This window comes from Festucalex cinctus, chromosome 20, assembly GCF_051991245.1.
Source record: "Festucalex cinctus isolate MCC-2025b chromosome 20, RoL_Fcin_1.0, whole genome shotgun sequence".
Taxonomy (NCBI): Eukaryota; Metazoa; Chordata; class Actinopteri; order Syngnathiformes; family Syngnathidae; genus Festucalex; species Festucalex cinctus.
This window is the reverse complement of record NC_135430.1, coordinates 14,961,900-14,981,023: the sequence shown is the minus strand read 5'-3', so window position 1 is coordinate 14,981,023 and position 19,124 is coordinate 14,961,900. Positions and strand designations below refer to the sequence as shown.

The window sequence follows — 19,124 nt, the reverse complement described above, 5'->3', positions numbered from 1 at the left end:
CGCAAGCGGTCATATGACTCTTTCGCACTGAGCGAGTGCAGTGTGAAAAGGGCTTAAAATATGAGCCGTCACACCCCATTGCCCACCATGTACTACATGAATGGCTGCCGTCTGACGTCAAGACGTCACTATTGTTTTGAAGTCGCTTTGCTTAAGCGCTGCTAATCAAATCGACTGTGCTGCCTGTGAAAGATGTATTTGGTGTGTCTCTGCTGGGTGCTGTATATAGATATACATAAATCCTGCAGGTTTTTGTTTTTTTTGTTTTTTAATAAACATACTTGTGCTATTTGAGTGAATATTGGTGTATGGGAATAGGAGAAGGTTTTGAACTGCTTTAAAGAAAAAAATTGGTAAAATTACATGGAGGTTGAATGTAGATGTCAAACAATGGATAAGTATTGGTACACGTGCTTTTTGTTTTCGTGACAAAAACGAGTGATTTGTGTTTTAATGTTATGACAGTGCTTTTTCCTTTTCTTTTTTTTTTTTTTAATCTATGCTTCAATGAACTGTAAAAGGACAAATTTAATGGATTAGGGATGACTAATTTGATTTGTACTTTGGGTAGAGGTTGTTTCTTGGATGTGCGTTATTCTTTTGGTGGTGGTAAGTGGGGATAATGAACTCATTTACTGCCAATCCAATAAAAATGGAACTTTGACGTCTTTAGTCGTCAATGGCAGTGAATGTGTTAATAAAGTTTTAAACAATCAAACCAAAAAATACAAATTATGTCATTTTTAAACAGTATTATTTCTTGACAATTCTTGACAATAATATGTACTATGTAGTCCCACTAGTCTAAATACGGTATTCTGGTTAATATTAATATTGTGTTCGTGGAATATGAGTAAAGCAGCAAAATACAGCAGTTTTTATCCATATCAGGAGGCGGCCATTTTGCCACTTGCCTTGAGTGAAACTGACATCACAGTTGCTCACGTCTCAGGTGAAAACCAATCACAGCGCAGCTTCAGAAAACAGGTGAGCTGTGATTGGTTCGTTGCCTGAGACCAGCAGCTGTGATGTCATCTTTAGTCGACAACAAGTGGCAAACTTAGATGGCTAAAAGTGGTTGGATTTTGCTGCGTAACTCATATTCCATATTAATCAGAATGTCATGTTTAGACTAGTGAGGACACATATAAGACATTATTGTCAAGAAATGTTTCAGGTTGACGTCCCCTTTAATATAAATGCTTAGAGACGTGAAGTGAATCTGCTCGGAGTGCAGCGAACTTGACCTGGTTCTTGTTTGGTTGCAACACCACACATGTAGTGTGCTGGGAGACACTGGTAAGTTGACGTAACCCATTACGACATCAAATATTCATGTTGCCCTTTGGCGCGCGCCCCCACTCACATCAACCATAAAATGTGGATTGCATTTAAAGCGGAACCGCTGAGGTTGAACAAAGTTCATTCTGGGATGCTGGTTGACCTCAGAATTAGTAGGAGAAAAAATATTCTCCATTAGAAATCATGTCATTCGATCACAGGGTTGTCATAGTGATTCCTACAATCAGCCAATTACAAAGAAATGTAACTGCTCAATTCCTTCCTATTTACTTTCATATTTACTTTTGCTCAATGTGGGACCACAATGTTGGATAACGGTGAGTGCATTTAGCATTAGCATTAGCATTTAGCATTAGCTAAAGTAAAAACAGATTAACGCTGCAAATGATAAATTAGCATTTTAGTGCTTTTGGTTCACAAGAAAGATTAGGTTGACCTTTTTATCACAAATTATCATTAGGTGCCAGAAAATGGCTGACGAATCGCACGTGGCCCTCACGGGTGCCAGACATCTTTACATTATCTCAAATCCGGATAAGGCGGCACTACAGCCGCTTAAGACTTCCTGCTCCTGAAATGTGATTCCTCTCAGCGCAGCAAATCAATTCAAAAAAATCACGCGGAGCGAAATGATTGATTCCCGGTAAACGCGGACAGCAACATGGAGTCTCTCAGTATTCCATCCAGATCACAACAAAGCTAACAACCATCGTCGGAGTTGTTTGTGCAGCAGCTGCGCCGCGGGGAAGCGCGAAGCATTTGTCAAACACAAGAAGCACGGCAGGGGTCACCGCTTGTTTAAACATGAGGTTCTTTGCTCTCAGAGTCTGATCCCGTCTCACCAGCCGTGTTTGAGACAATCGCTGTATATTTGCGTTCCTCTCACGCGTCCTGATCAGATCCGCGTCTTGTTGCGTGAGCTCACGTGTATCGCCGCTAAATTACAACGTTCTTTTAATGAAATGTTTGGTGTTTTTTCTTGAAATCTCGGTACACGTTCTTGCTGGTATGAAATACTACTTTGGAGAAGAAGCATGGATCTATTTAAATTCTAATTCTAAATTAAAAAATTTTCATTTATGTGTTTCTCCTGCCCTGCTTCCAGTATGTGGTTTTTTTATTTTTATTTTTTATTTTATTTTTTTAAATCCAATCATTTTTACACCTCTCTGTGCACACATGTCAATCTAATCAGCCCAGTGTCACCCTTCAGAATCCGTACTGGTGGCCAATGTAATTTAAACTATAATGAGCCGGACTGCTTCTTTAACCAATCGAGATTTCAAATTCATCCACAAAAAGGCTAAAGCGCAGGCCGATGTCAATGACATCGACATTTTTTCATCGCCCGATGACTTGTTACATTCAACTTCGACAAACAAAACATCCCTGTAGCAATAATCTCTGATAAATGTGATGGATTATGTTTGAATGTTTGATGTTTTTATTATCAAACATGTATTTATTGTAATTTTCCATACTTCATTTTTCATATATATTTAGACTTCTGCCTTTCTGTCAAATTTCTATTTTTGGCAATTTTATGGACACGTGGTAATTTTCTGCCTCTCTTATTCATTTTTTGGACATTTTCTGACATTTTTTTCTGCCTTTTTTTTTGCTATCAATTTTCTGACATATTTTGGCACTTTTGTAGACATTCTATGGTAATTTTCAGGATCTATTCTTTTGTTTTGAGGCATTTTATGGTTACTTTTGGAACGTTTTCTGCCTTTTGAATTTAAATATTTCACATTAGCAATTTCATGAACATTTTATGGTAATTTTCTACTTTTCCTCTTCCTTTTTGGACATTTTATGGTCATTTTTAGGCCATTTTAAAAACTTTTTCACCAACTTTTCCTCTGTCTTTTTCTGACATTTTTGAATATTCAATTATTGTTGATTTTTTTTTAACTAAATAATTAATTCATTCAAAGAATATGTTATCTAAAAACTAAAAAGAAATATGTCAAAAATATAGATTAATTTCTACTATTTTTTTGAGAGCTTCATAGGGAACCACAGCAGAGGGACAAGCGAGCCACATGTGGCCTTAGGAACATTTACATTGAGGTTAGAAAAGTGTCACAAAACAGATTATAATCAGCTTTATGTAACATATGCAAAGTATGACTAGTGAAATGTTCTTGTGCAGGTTATCTTTGAAATGCGGTCGTTGCTACATCCTGTGAGAGCCGACGCGCTCCTCGTCATCTTTTCAGATGCTTCCGAGCATGCCTCAAGTCAAACATCTGTCTTCACGGAGCCAGCAAAGTTCAAGGCTAATTTTAGCAGACAATAAAATTAAAGTCAGCTCTCCAAAACTAATTCTAAATATGGTCTAAAGTAATATCTTCTTAAAATATATGCAGAAATTTAATGTCTGATGACAAATCAAACTCATTCAACAATGATGCTATTAAATTAGGTCTTGTGATAGCTCATCTGTCCTAAAGCATTCAAAATCGAAATTTACGTTTTGTTTTTCAGTGTTCTGGAAAAGAAAAACTATGTTAAGTTCAGCCAACTGCTAACAGATTTTATCTTCAGCAAGGCTGGCGCTTGGGGTAAAATATTAAGTATGGGTCTGTGCAAAGGTCATTTTACAAATCTGCCCCCAAGCTTAGTAATTAACATGTTTATGCCCTTTATTTATTGCTGTTATTCAAACAAATAATATAGACATTAAGTGTGTTAAAAATGCTCTTTGACTGAAATGACCTTCAATGTCTGGCAATTGATACACTTGAAATTTTACAAAGTTCTTGTTTATAATCCCTTCTTTAAGATTAGATCTTGGGGATCGGCTTGATTGAAAATGAAAAAACAAAACTCAAACCCTGGAGCGAATGCAGTAAAAGCAGACATAAAAAAAAATGACATGACGTCTAAATTAGCTTTAAGGGTAATGTTAGCAGTTCCAAATTGTTTTGCGCACTCGCCGTAGAAACTAATAGATGGATTCATATTCGTTTTAGCTTTGTTAATTTTTTCCCTTATAAACAGTGACCTGACCAATATATATAGTATGTTTTTATTACTGTAGCATCAGATATAGATAAAACATATAAAATGTGCGATAAATCGTGAGTTATTAGTCATGCAATTAATTAAGATTAAAATGTTTAATTGAGATATATATATATATATATGTGTATGTATGTATTAGGGATGTGACGATATATCGATATTGCGATAAACGTGATACGCTTACACAAGTATTGCGATATTTGTAGTTAATATACAGCCACTATAACAGCTCCATTGTTCATGACTTATTGTGCAATTACTTGGCGGGCCACTAGGGGGAGCGCCTCATAAGCGTGGTGGGGACAGAAGTCAGGTGAAGAAGACTCATGAACTTAGTTTTTTTTTAATTATTATTATTTTTATATATATTATTTATTTATATGTTTTATTTATATGTATTATTACTGTTTAAAATATTTTGATATAATATATATTTATATATTACATGATGTATTTATATTATTATTTTTTATTTTATTAATATTATTTATTAGTTTTGGTTATTTATTGATATTTATTTATTTTATTTTTATAGTATTAATGTATACTGTATGTGTGCATGTAATACCTGATAAAGTGTGTGAGGTTGCACCAATACTGAGGGTCTATGTGAGCCATGTCGCGCTTGAAGTCTTCACCACAGACCTCCACTTCCCACTCCAAGCGCGACTCGTTGCAGGCTCTCCTCGGCCGGGCAGACGTGGGTTCGATGTTGAAACTCTCGGTAGCTGAGAAGCAGATGGAGGAGAAAATAATTCATACATTCCAGCCAACGTGTCAAGCCGAGGCTGCTTTTACCTTTGTTTTGAATGGATGTTTGCTTACCTGAAAATCCCGCCACCATCCAGGCGTTGACTGCAAATAAACAAACAGAAATATCGTTGTGCTGAAAAGACACGCTTCCAAAACATGAATGTAATTGGAAATGAGCCACAAACAGATTATTTCTTTTCCGGACATGCACATCTGTCTGCCTGACCTTTGGCCCGACATGATTTCATCCCCTCATCCCTTGCATCATTATGATCATCCTGCATCCATCACAGCTATTGCTGTTGAATCATTGACCGCATAATTTGAACCCTGAACCTCAGACTTATGATGCAGACATGCTGCCCGTTATGTAGGAATAAAATGTTTTATTTTGCTGAGAAAGTATTTAGTGTTTTAGTCTGACTGCAAAAAACAAAAACAAAACCACATTAACTAACTCAAAAACATGTGCTTTACTTGTTTGTGTATGTGTGACGTCCGACTAAATTCCCATGCGAGCGGTCTCGTGCGTTACACGTGGAGGCGTTTCTCTGAAAGATGCCGAGCATTCCTGCTTGCTGAATTCAGACAGCGGTTGAGTCACGCTCACGCCGCCGAGGTTCACTTTCATTGGATTACACCCAAGCCCGATTGTGAAAAGAGATTTGAGCAAAGGGAGTCGTTTCCTCAGTAAAAGGTACAAGAACATGTCAAGTCAAATCAAAAGTCAAAATCACACGGGAAAGCTTCGTGTTTATCTATTTTTTAGGTGAGGCACTTCCAAAGCAGAGGATCTGTATAAAAGACACCCCAAGGGGTAAACACTGTATGCAACTAATCTGCTAAATTTAGACTTCCCTGTTTGAGGATTTAAAGGGCACATGGAGGTTGACATTGATGACAACTTATGCTACTTACAATACAATATATACAGCCAAGTATTAAAGCACTGTAAACACAAATATTTGTTGTCTTGTTTACCATTTTGCTTTCTTTTTAGAAGTAGAGTTTGTTTTTGAGAGAAAACCCCCGTAACATAACAGACATAATGATATTGTGCATGTTTTTCACTCTTTATAAAACTGTAAAAATTAAAGGATTAAGAATTACAGTACAGCACACTTTTATATCCGCTAGCTCCACTTAAAATCACTCCATTTTGGTAGTGAAGTACTGTTGAAGTTCTGTGAACAATATTGTTACCGAAATAAAATAAAAACAAAAATGCTTTTAAAAAAATGAAAACTGAAACTACATTTTATGTTTACAAAACTAAAATAAAACTAATAATAGCAAACATGTCCTCCGTTTTTGTCTTTGGTAATTAATTTAATGCACGAGCGTTTGAGGAGTATTTTAAATGTGATTTTTAGTAGATTTATTTTGATATAAACCGGAATAATGACATTTGAAAGTATGTCACACAGAAGTGACGTCATCTAGCAGCAGCCAATAGGAAAGCACCTTCAAATGACGTCGCTGCCATGGTGTTTTTTAAATATTGCGCACAAATAATACATTTTTTTAAACTAATACTAATACTGAAACTAACAAACTAAACTAATAAAAACTAACAGAACCACGCTGAAAACTAATAAAAACTAACTAAAATGAAAAATTCCAAAACTATAATAATAACCCTACTGCCATATTACAAATAAATTGGTTTATATACTGTAGCATTTTTCTAAATATGCAAAAGCACCAATAAATTATTTGTACAATTTTTAGGACTAAACACAATTTCTCTTCATAACATTATGTGGCCCTTGCGTCCTTCTGATTTTCTGTATGTGGCCCTCAAATGAAAAAGTTTGGACGTCCATTTAATCTTAAAAATGGTGGCTCCCGGGCCAATGTCTGGGTGGAGAAACTTGGTGCGAGTCGGTATTATGCGATTCAGCCACATTTTAATCATATTCCAGCAACAATGAACAGCTCACTTCCAGACATATTTTTGGAAATAGGCACTAAGATTCATGTGGTTGTGTATGCGGATGAGGAGAGGCACAACCGACTTCTCCACAAGCATTTATAAAGTCAATTGTAGATTTTTAGAGGACACCTGAGTCAAATCTTTGTCTAAGTCCATTTACCTAAATTAATACAGCAAATTAATTAACCGATGGCAACTTTTGAATACTCTCCGTAAATCCTCAACTTGTTCCAAACAGATTAACTTGGATGTCTGCCATCCAGACCCAGGCAGTTTTCTCTTGCCTTTCTATTAACAAAAATCCTCTTGAAAGCGAGTCCAGAAATAGCATCTCATATATAACATCTTAAAATAAATACATCTTGCTCCCACGGCAGCAATCAGCCGCTAGACAAATATCCCACATGCAGTTGTTGATAAGAAAACCACTTAGAAGAGCGTAAAGCTTCTAAAGACAAATTATATACAAAATATGTCAAAACATTATGTATTTATTGCATACTGGTCTAACTGTTGCTAAAATGTAGAAGGAGTGACAATTTTAAAAAAAAAACAACAACTAAAGGGCTAGCTTCCTAATATACAAAGTGAATGAATCCCCGTCATTTTGATTCATATAGGACAGCAGTTGTGATTCTAAATCCACTCTACCTGCATCGTGATCCGTAAGCAAAGCAGACTGAACCGCTGTGATCAGCAGGCAAGCGTGTGTAAGGAATTTGTTCCACCGAGTGGCTCATGCCAGGTTGAGACTTATTTCAAACAGCCAAATTGAGATTTGGATTGGAGCAGAGTGCCAAAGGAGAAAATTTGACTAAGCAGCAGTAAATCATTTTACACCGGTGTGTGAACGACAAATGAGACAATATTAGCATTCAGTCGGAATCACATTTGTCACTTAAGGTTTGTGACAGGAAGTAGTTGGAGGCTCAAGTCATTCATTGCCATTGACGGAAAAAGACGTCAAATTTTGTCAACACATTTTTCACTAGACGAATTCCAAGCCGGAGACTCCAACAGACTGGGTTACACTTTTCTGCCACTATTTGGCGTGAATATTTTTTTTATGGCCTTCCCATAATAATGTGAACACATGCCTGATCATTAGTATACTGCATTGTTTTCTATGTGATCAATCGTTATCCCATATATATATATTTTTTTATTTAGTTTTTAATTTTGCCAGTTAACTTTATTTTGCTGGACATGCTACATTAGTTCAGCTCCAGCTGAAAAGAGAAGAAAAGAGAGACTGACATGAGGCCAAAAAAAGAGGAGTACTTTTAAATAGTATATCCACTGACTCAAATCAAAAACCGCATTCATAAATTCAGCCATGAAAAAGATGACTCCTGAAAGGGAGAGGGAAAGACATCAAGCGGCCTCGTCATCGTTTCATGTGAAGGGTTCACAATGCTAATAGGCTTCCATTTCCAGCATCCTTAAAGCCCATTTATCATCCGAGCGGTGCATAACCCATTATTAAAACACTACTCTAAAATAAAAGTCAAGAAGGGCCATCAAAAAATAACATCAATAACAGTGCTTGTTTCACTCCAGGATGAATGATAGTCTGTTGGCACCGCCGTCACTAAACATTTGCTTGCCAAGGAAGAGAAATGAGGAGAGGAAATTGAAGACGAAAGAATGTGCTCATTGTCAGCAACCTTTCCTGTCAAAAGAGCCATTTTAGATTAAATAAATACCCTAAAATTTGTCTTGAGCCACACAAAAAAAAAAGAGTGAACAAAACAGTGCGTTATTGTTTGTCTAATTAATGTACTTGGCGGGCTAAGAGCTCATTAGAGCGAGAACAGACTTTTCTGCCTTTCTGTCAAATTTCTGACATTTGTGGCTATGTTATGGATATATGGTAATTTTCTGCCTCTCTTTATCATTTAGACATTTTATGGCTTTTTTTTTTGCTATCAAATTTCTGGCATTTTTTTTTGACAATTTTGTGGACATTTTATGGTAATTTTCGTGATTTCTTCTTTTGTTTTTGGACATTCAACATCGACGAACCAAACATACCTGTAGGAAACATGCAATAATCTCTGATAAATGTGATGTATTATGTTTGAATGTTTGATGTTTTTATTATTAAATGTATTTTTTTATTTATTGTAATTTTCCATACATTTTTAGACTTCTGCCTTTCTGTCAAATTTATGATATTTTTTTTGGGCAATTTTATGGTAATTTTCTGCCGCTCTTATTCCTTTTTTTTTTTGACATTTTTTGATTATTTTCTGATATTTTTTCTGCCTTTTTACTTTACATTTTCTGACATATTTTATGGTAATTTTCAGTATTTCTTCTCCTGTTTTTGGACATTTTATGGTTACTTTTTGAACGTTTTCTTTTCTGCCTTTTTTTGTGCAGTTATTTTACATTTTTGGCAATTTCATGAACATTTTATGCTCATTTTCTGTTTTTTTTTCTCTCTACCTTTTTGGACATTTTATGATCACTTTTTGGACATTTAGATATATTTTTTTTAATATATAATCTATACCTTTCACCTCTCTTTTTCTGACAACTTAAAATTTTGGACTGACATTTTTTTGAATGTTTATTTATTAAATTTATTTAATCATTAATTCATTTAAAGAATACAGCATTTTATCTTTAAAAATATGCAAAAAAAATATTAATTTGTACTATTATTTTAGAGATCCACAGGGAGCAACAGAAGAGGGATTAAAGAGCCAAATATGGCTCCAGGGCCTTGTTTGCAGACGCCTGATTTAGGGAGATACTGTACAGCTATGTATTTATTAGTGTTTTGTTTTTTTGGGGTTTTTTTCCACTTCTGCTGCAAACATTTCATTTTAATGGACCGTATTCGAGTATGAAAGTGGAACCATGCAAGATTATAGAATAGATAATAACAACAACAAAGAGTGTTGTAAAAAGGTAAGAGTTGCCATTTCTCATGTCCAAGTACTTCCCTGAGTGTCCTGTAAACTTGCAAATATTTTATTGGTTTAAACACAGGGAAAACAAAAGTGCAAAATGTAACCCGGACAGGATATTAAGTAGTCCGAGTGTGTATTTACGCCAAAGGCGACATTGTCTCCTGTGTTTCCAATCTAATCAGTTAATTGGGATAGAAAAAAAAAAAAAAAAAGTCAGACGCTCGCTAGACTTCCTGAACAACAAAAATCACACATCCTTCAGCAATTTTCAGCGCCAAAGATAATGTTAATTTTGTAGTCACTCAGTGAGAGTGCCTTTGTTTACATGTATTTTACAAGCAGAGAGAATAATTACAAGCACTAGGAAGCGTAAACACGACCCAATTATGATAAGCGTAATAAGGACGTTTGCAAAATTTACAAGCAATTATGGCGAATGCACACAGTTGTAATTGGAATAGAAATCACCTCGAGTTTGTTACTCAAGTTGATGTGCCATAATAGAGGTACAAAATGGATGGACGGAACGTTTCATTTTGTATGTAGTCAGACTTTTCTATAGTACTTCAAACCCAAATCTCATAGCTGTGAGGCGCGACATGCTAATCACTAGGTCACAACGCTGCCAGTAAGAACATCTTCCTTCCTCCTTCTCTTGGTTCGAGGGGGACTCGCAGCTGCTCAAACAAAGCCTGGAGGTCATCTGCTTGAGGTCAGCGATGCAGTGGCTGGTGTTTAAAAGAATTCCCTGCGCCGCAGATGTCAGAAAAGAAGTCGATAGTTTTCAAAGCTTGAGCTTTGCGGGTCCATCACACTCTGAATTAACATTCAAAATGTGCTTTCTCTTAAATTACTTGTGAGACTTTCTCATTTAAATCATACAAGCATATAGTTTTGGATTGACCACTGTGATTTGAATGTTAATCCAAAAATTGTGTAATTACGTATAATATTCATGATGCCACAAAACCGATTGTCCAGCGGTGAATAAACTGCCGACATCTTAACTTAGCATGCAAATGCGGCATCTTAAAGCCGTTGTGTGACAGGCACTTAGGAAGAGACGCATCCCGTCAGTTCTTATGCCCCCGCTGTCAAGCTAAGCGCCTCATCAACATTCAGTTTCGGAAAATCTCAGTGAAAACTTTTTGGCACTACTTTAAGCAAGCTGTTGACGATAGACAAGAAACAACAATGGTGAATTCCCTGATTGAAGAAACTGTGAATTCCCAGTTGCCGATTGTTTACACGGATAATCAAGTGGAACAGCAGCGTTATAAGGGACGTGATTCAGACTCTCATTGGAATCCCCATACACCTCGACACAGCTTCTCAAATGTACCATTTCAAAAACATTTCAGGCCAAAAATAGACCACAGTAACTTACTTCCATCACTTCATTGATGAAGAAAAAAAAAAAAGCTGGAACAGAACACTGAGCTATCAAAAGTTTGTTGTTTGGCAATACGTCACCACAGACATTAATCAGCCGTATTCCACTAAACGCACCTGACAGTCGTAACGTTTTCATGGCACTATGTGTCAAAAGAGCAGATGTTCAACAATAAATACAACATGAAGCATCAAGTGTCTCTTTTTCTGGAGACCAATTGATATAAAGCGTTTTCACTTGGTACTTAGCCAAAGACACATCACTTAAATCATTATGAGGGACATCGTCTCCCGACGTCGTCTGACTGCTAGCACAGAAAGTCAAGCTGACACAGCCTGACAGTCACTTGGTCGTTAGAGCCAAAAACACAGCAGTGGAATGAGTGCGTGCTCACTTTAGTCAAAATCTCTTCACTAATGTGACAAATGCACATACCGGGAAGAATCATGAATCAACAAGTCACGCGATTACCCCAAAATGTGTGCATTTTTAAATGTCACTGTTAAAAATGCACTTCAATTTAAGTGACAAAATTGAGGTCAGTCAGCTTTGTCGGTAGTACAGTAACAAAAGACGTATTTATACGTTTTTTTGTTTGTTTTTGTTTATTTTATGCTAGAGCATACAGAAGGCTTTGATGCAGCCTCTCCACTGTAGAGAACGGTTGAAGCAATGGTAGATTTTACAAAAATGGCCAGCAGGTGTCAGCAGAGTATAAGAGATCAACCAGGGCCATGTTGAAAACAAGCTGATTTCTCCACAATTCGAAGCAGATTTGTGAATAATGATGAAACTTAACTATATTTGAATGCTAATTGCTGCAAAACGGAAACAGATAGAAACATGCTTTTTTTTCCGGATGAAAGAAGAGACTCTAATCTTTTGGTAGGTTCCATGTTTTTATAGAAATAGAACACAATATTCTGTGGGCCTTGCCAAATCAGTCAAAATCCAGTGAAACAGACGGGAGTGAAGGGAGTTGCTTCAGTGAAAATGGCTGCGAGTGAATGAGTTAATCAGGTGTTATGATATAAAATCTGTCATCGTGTTTTATTTTGTTGACACATCCTGTTTTCATTCCTATCTCCTTGACATCTCATTTGCTATTACAGTGAAGCCCCATTTTAAACTTATTACAACACACGTGCCAATTGGCTCTTTTTTGCCACTCGAAACACTATAAGAGCACGTGAGAAGCCATGAAATGCACAATCCGCAACACTCCATCGCATTACAACAATACTCTGCAGGATAATGATGAGGAAAAATGGCTCACATTATGATTAAATGGGCTATTTTATGAGGAGATGTGCCCAGAGACTCAGTGAGTTGAGTTAAAGTGGAAATAATGAATGAAGAGTCCAAATAATGTAATTAGGGCATTTTTGTCGAGCACTGAATGCCCAGATGCTGCTTTAACATATGAGGTTGTTTCCACAGTATTCTAGGAACATATTCTGAGAATATACCGGATTAAAAAATTCTTGTCTGCCATCGAACTCAAATGATCTTTTTCAGGAAGTGTCAGCCTATTCTCTCCTGTCACTAGAAATCATCCAGTGTGTGAGCTGGCCTTTTAGCTGCAAACTATCCCCTTTGTCAGATCCTCTTTATCCTGATATAAATAGACATCTGGCTGGCATCCTTCCACCTGGCTCTTTGGCTTCGTATTGCGCCATTTCTTGAACACGAAGGGCCATATTTTGGGTCAATACGGACTGGATTTCACACGGGAGAAGTAAAAGCAGACTGCTTTTTGGCCGCGCTGCGCGACAGACAGTGGTGTCAGCGAGACCTCGGTGTCAGACTTTGAAACGAGCAGGAAAAGCAAAGACGACAAAGTTCATGCCTCTCCTGTTGCATGAAACTTTTACAGCCTCCTGAAAGATTAATCACGCTCTAAAAAGGCTCTCGCTGCTACAGAAGATAACTGGAGCGGTGGCGCTCGGTGTCACACTCATTAGCCTGAGTGATACCAATGTAACTGTTTTAAAATCCATTCATTCATTTAAATATATCAGTCACATATAAGACGTAGACATACTATTACTGGAACTTTACAACAAACAGCCTTTTTCTGTTATTTTTGTGGGCATTTCCATATTATGTTAAAAATGTAGGCTACTCTTTACGTGCACAAGCTGTGTACGCAAACGCAAGTTGTCAAGCCACAAGAGCCTCCATAAACATGGCCGCCATGACGGGAAAAGATGGTGATAAGATCGCAAGATCGCATTCGTAACTAGATTGTGTTCCCGCTACATGACGCTGTGGAAGTTGAGAGCACGACGGCTGCTATTTTGACTAAAGGGGTGACGGATTGTGATGCACAAATGAAGCTTCATGATGCACTTGAAATATGTATTTACTCCTCTAGATGTTGCTCTTCATTTAGAGGGATATTTGACTCAGTCATTTTCCGTTAGAAAACATGAATATTTTGTCCAGAATTATTTTGATGACTTCGTTATTTTTCTCATACAATGAATAACTTTAAAAACGCATCACCTGTGCTGAGGAAATAGGAAACCAACCAAAAACGACCAGTCACATACGGCTCACCTGTTTTCTTGGTTTGACCAGCGTTACCTGTTTCCTCAGCACAAGTGATCATGTCATCTTTAATCGATAGCAAGTTCATGAAAAATAATGACGTCATCCCACTAATTATAGACAAAATATTGTCTTCTTACAGTTGAAAATGGCTCAAATGAGTCCGGTATCCCTTTAAAGATAAAGGCTACTGCAATGGAATTTGATTACATTTCCACTTTAGCTACCAAGAGTGCCATCTAGAGGAGTAAAAAAAATATCACAAGTGCTTCATGAAGCTTCATTTATCCAATACTAAGTCACAGTACAAGATTGAGAAACTGTGCCCTTGCAGGTTTTGATTGAGATTAAGTGATATTTGTGAGAACGATGTATGAACCAGTTCATGATTACAGTAAAGTGAATCGTCACCCAATTCAGTATTACACAAATTAGCCTATTCACTGATTTTTGCGGTAACCTATTCGTTATCCGCTCAAAAGCTAATCTATTCACTGTGCTCAGATTAAAGCTATTTTTTTGGTGCCATCTTGTATCTTAGTGCCAATAAAGAGATGTGAAGAGCTTAATTTCGCCTTTTTTTTCTATTTGAGATAAAAGTGCTTTGCCACCATCTTGAGTGAAACCTTTTTGAGTGGGCGTCAATTACTCTGGGAAAATATGGCTAAAATGTTGCAATGCTATTGTACAATTTCCCCACAAAAGTACTCTATATTTTATCGCACTTTATATTTTATCTATATTACAGTGCGTGTGAGTTGGAGACTGTCCCAGCTGAGTTTAAATTGCAAAGTACACCATGGCAGCTAGCTGTGAGCCACAAGCCGCTAACACCGATTTGCACATCCGCCATTAGCTGCTTGATATGTCAATCTGACCTAGCTTGCCAATGCTGAATATTTACCAACTTTTCCTGATTTTGACAGTAAATAATGTCAATTACTTGCCTTTATACTGTAAATGTGAAATGTGGTGACGTATTGTTACATTTATACTGTAGCTGGCTGGATAGAGTAACGCAAAACAAACCCATGTGATCCCAAACCACAAACGATAGCCACCTGCGTATTGTAGCGCACAATTGGCCAAAATCCATCCCATCAAACCAAAAAGAAAACGCACACGATGTTTCTTTCTCATGTCAGTGGCGCAGAAGAAGCCCGAGGCATGTTCCCTGAGAATGAATGAAGAGCTGTTTATTGGCCCAAGCAGATGCTCCGCACTCAGTGGGACTCCATCTTCCTCCGTGAGTGCAGATGGAGACCTTACACTTATGCAAAATGCGGGCCTCAGCGTGAAAGTAACACATCAGAGTGCCTCAGTGTGATTCTCATGTTTCTTTTGAACAAAGTGCTCTCAAACGTTCTTCCTCACAACAGAGACGCTTGATGGGAAAATCCTGTCTAGACCAGAGCTAATATGGGGAAATCCCTGCCTGCTGCATGTACAGCAGCGGTGTCAAACTTACGGCCCGCGGGCCGGATCAGGCCCGCATGTGGGTTTAATCCGGCCCGCGAGTTGATTTTGTAAAGTTAAAAAAATAAAATAAAAAGAATGTAATGTCTAATTAATCAGCCAGCCACAATCAAAACATACAAATGTGTAATTTCACAAGCAGTCCTCAGATGAGTAATGCAACTTGAACGGGGAATCGTCATCCTGGATGTCTTTATTTTGCACTCAACTTAAACTTTTTTTTTTTTTTTTTTTTTTAAATCATTCACAGACATAAATGTGTTAAATTACTGGTAACACAAATAGATATGACAAGGATTAACGTGCTTAGAACATTATTAACACCCATGCAATGCATTCTGGGAACAATATATATTGAAAACAGGTCAATTTAACACGTCCGGAATGTATACCGGCAAAGTGTTGCCGCATTCCATTTGCATCCGTCTTATTTTTCGGAACAATATGATTACAGATGAGCTCCGTAATTTAGGGCTGGTCCACGAAAATATGCGTATCAATTATGGCAATTGTTTTTAAGTTATATACCGTTATTTTCCCGATTCGGCCCACTTGATCATATATTTTCCTCCATGCGGCCCCTGAGCTAGCATGAGTTTGACACCCCTGATGTACAGTATTTTAATACAGCGACCTGATGATATTCATCTGTCCTCCGTGCGGGTTTTTTTTTTTTTATGTATTTTACCAGAACCAGAGAGAAAAATAAAAAATAAAACAAAAATGGCAAGCATTGTGCCTGAGCACTGCCGTAAGGGCCACAGCTGCCACATGGCTGAGATCCACGGAGGGGAGGTCCCAAGTGAAAGCCAAACACAGACCACATCCTCAAGTCTTCAATGAGTTTTTTTTTTTTTCAAACAGCAAAAGTCTTCGTCAACTTTGTTTGAGTTTGTCGTCTCACACTGTGGCGCAATCTGACAGAAATGACAAAGCTTGAAATTGGAATTCTGCAACGAGTGCAAATGTCAAGTGTGGGCAGCGTGTAATGTCAGTCAGTGTCGGGCAATGTGGCGCCAAGGCTAATATTTTGCATGACAGCGACACAATCAGCTCCTGATAGTCACACCATGTTGGTGAGTGACGCACCCCCCCGCCTTCCCCCTCCTCTTTATCACCATCAGCCACTTTTGTTGTCCTGATAGCACCACTGAAACTGCATCCTTTCACTCGTCAATAGACTAAAGATGGTGTGAAAAAAGCACTATTTTTGTCTAAATTCAGATTTGAAACTTTAAATAAAATGTGATGGCACAAAATGGAGGCAATTGCTACTTTTCTCTAAATAAAGCTCCTCACCTCATTCAACACAATTCTTTGGCACTAGGGATGTTCAACACCCCCCCCCCCTTTTTTTTTTTAAGACAGTACTTTTATTTCATGTGGTGGGCCGCTACAAAATGGATGAAGTGCCGCAAATGGCCCTAGAGCTGTAATTTGAGCACCACTCTCTTAACCACCAAAATGCCACAAGATGGGGGCAAAGCACTACGTTTGTCCAAATGAAGCTCCTCACCTCATTCAACAAGAAAAAAAAATAATCGACGACCAGATAAATTTGCGGCATTAACTGCACTTTACTTCAGTTCTCAGATTAATCAATGTACATCATAGTTGCAGACAATTATTGCTTCTGCTCTGTATTCATTACAAATCAAATATTAAAATGAAAACCACATCTAAATTGTCTCAATTCCATACAAATGAATACTATACAATATAATAAGAGTCACCTCATCAATACAGGCCATTACGGTGATGGATGAAGTCCACTCATCACGCCAACCAATTCTAACCTTGAACACAAACTCATAAGTCGCACATGAAACCAACTTTCATACATGATTTCATCCTTGAAGGACCAGCTAATGAGCCAGACCAAAAAGGTCCCATTGGTCTCGATATAGGTCAGCTCTGTCCACTGGGGCGTGCTATGGTATAGTCCCCCTTGGACGCCAATCATGACTCATTATACCCACCATGTCATGAAGCCATCAATACACAATGTAGATGTTAATTAATTGTCACGTGTGGGATAGGTTAATCGTTAATGGCATCTTAATTGGACCCTGCAACCAGCATGCAATTTACTCTTTTGTTTTCCTGCCAAAATAGTGCAGCTGCACGTCAATGCTGCGTGAATGTTTATAAGTCACAATGTAAAATTATTTCAAATAATACATAACAGTGCTCACCCAAAATCCCGACAACAAAAAGTTTCAGCACTGCAAACAAATTTGTATCCATCCCGCTGTGTGGATCCACTTTGGACTCTGAATGAAAGCTCAGCTTCAGCTCGGTAACAATTTAAAGCGGACCATTATTATCCCTAAAAGACGACACCAAGTTCTGTCATGCTGCCAGTAGACTCGAGACAACCGGAAAAGGGTTCGAATGAGAATCCAAGAAAGCGTCACGCACAGCAAAAAAAAAAAGAAAAAAAAAAGCAAAGATTCCTGCGCGTGCTGTGTCCTGGTGATGGTGACTTGTGTGTAGTGAGGAGTCAGAGCTCAGCACCAGTCCAGCATCCCGGTGAGGAGGAGGAGGAGGAGGAGGAAGAGGAGGAGCAGTGCAACTGAACAACTCATCTGCCATAAGATCCTTTTGAATGCGTCTCAGTAACTGCTATTCAATGTTTTATGTTATTCAATATTAATCATCGAATAGGGCATTTTTATAAACGACATTTAATCATATTTATTGACTAGTTTTTGTCACGCAAGGGACTGCCCGAATGAAACATGGAACCACTGTGACGTCGTCCCAAAAACTTACATGACAATACTGACCTCATGTGGTTATTTATTCAATAGCAGGGCATGCGATACCATTTCTATTTGCAGTGAGACTGTTTTTAACTAATCAGATTTCAAATTCGCCTCAGAGGGCCTGATAGCAGACCGACAATAACATCACTTTTTTTGTTTTGTTTGTTTGTTTAACGTCCTCCGGTTGAACAGGGTAAAATTAATTCCTGACAAATTCAACTAGCAATGTATTGTTTTTTTTTTAAGTCATGTTATTAAATAAATAATTGATTCTGAACTGCTCCAGATTCTGAACAGATGTACTGCCCCAACAAATACAATTACAAGCAGGAACCTTCCTATTTAGTTTACGTCGGTAGTAGTTTATATGTAATTTCTTGTCTCGCCAATAGGGAGCACTGTCTAACTATCCATCCATCCATTTTCTTAGTGTAAAGCTTAAATACAAATATGAGTCCATAATGCATTTTCATTTGCATTCATCATGTATTTGTGCTAAAGTATTGTCTTTCTAAACCATAAAATAAACATGTTTGTTTTATATAGGCGTGTAGACATACAATAGACAATATAGGCCTTTTTTTTTTAATACTTGTGTGCCACTTTGCTGCTGTAGAACAGCAAATCGATAGCAATAGTGTCTTTCTGACATTTTACATTGCTTGATGACTATTATTTGTTCTTTGCTTGAGTTTATTTTCCAGGTTATCTGGACAGTATATTACTTGAGTATTTGTTTTTCTAATGACTTACTACATTTGATTTGAAAATAGATAATTGTACTTTATTTTCACTTCCTTACTTTTCTTTCAACCTATGTGAATGATGAAGCAAGTGATCTGACATACAGTAAATAGAAATAGGTAACTCCATTTAAGATCTTGATTGATTGGTTGAGATTTGGGGGACTTATGAGGTCGAAAAACAGGTACTGCAGCAACATGAGGACTTAATTAATAACGCACATCAGATTCGGGGAAGCAAGATAT

The 19,124-nt window shown here is 37.4% G+C and overlaps 1 protein-coding gene across 4 annotated transcripts in view; it reads right to left on the bottom strand.

Annotated features, from left to right (window-relative positions):
* Positions 1 to 19,124, bottom strand: part of LOC144009277 (receptor activity-modifying protein 3) — a 29,574-nt gene that overhangs the window by 3,347 nt on the left and 7,103 nt on the right. For 3 of the 4 annotated variants that reach the window (XR_013280882.1, XM_077508927.1, XM_077508929.1), the window contains exons 3-4: positions 5,161 to 5,190; positions 4,904 to 5,063 (exon numbers count right to left, since the gene is read on the bottom strand). Coding sequence is in view for 3 of the 4 variants with exons in the window: in XM_077508927.1 (XP_077365053.1) it covers positions 4,904 to 5,063; positions 5,161 to 5,190 (190 nt within the window). In the remaining variant the exon portion in view is untranslated. Of the gene's footprint in view, positions 1 to 4,903; positions 5,064 to 5,160; positions 5,191 to 17,562; positions 17,887 to 19,124 lie in introns of those variants that run through there. The other variant, XM_077508928.1, reaches the window with a different exon arrangement.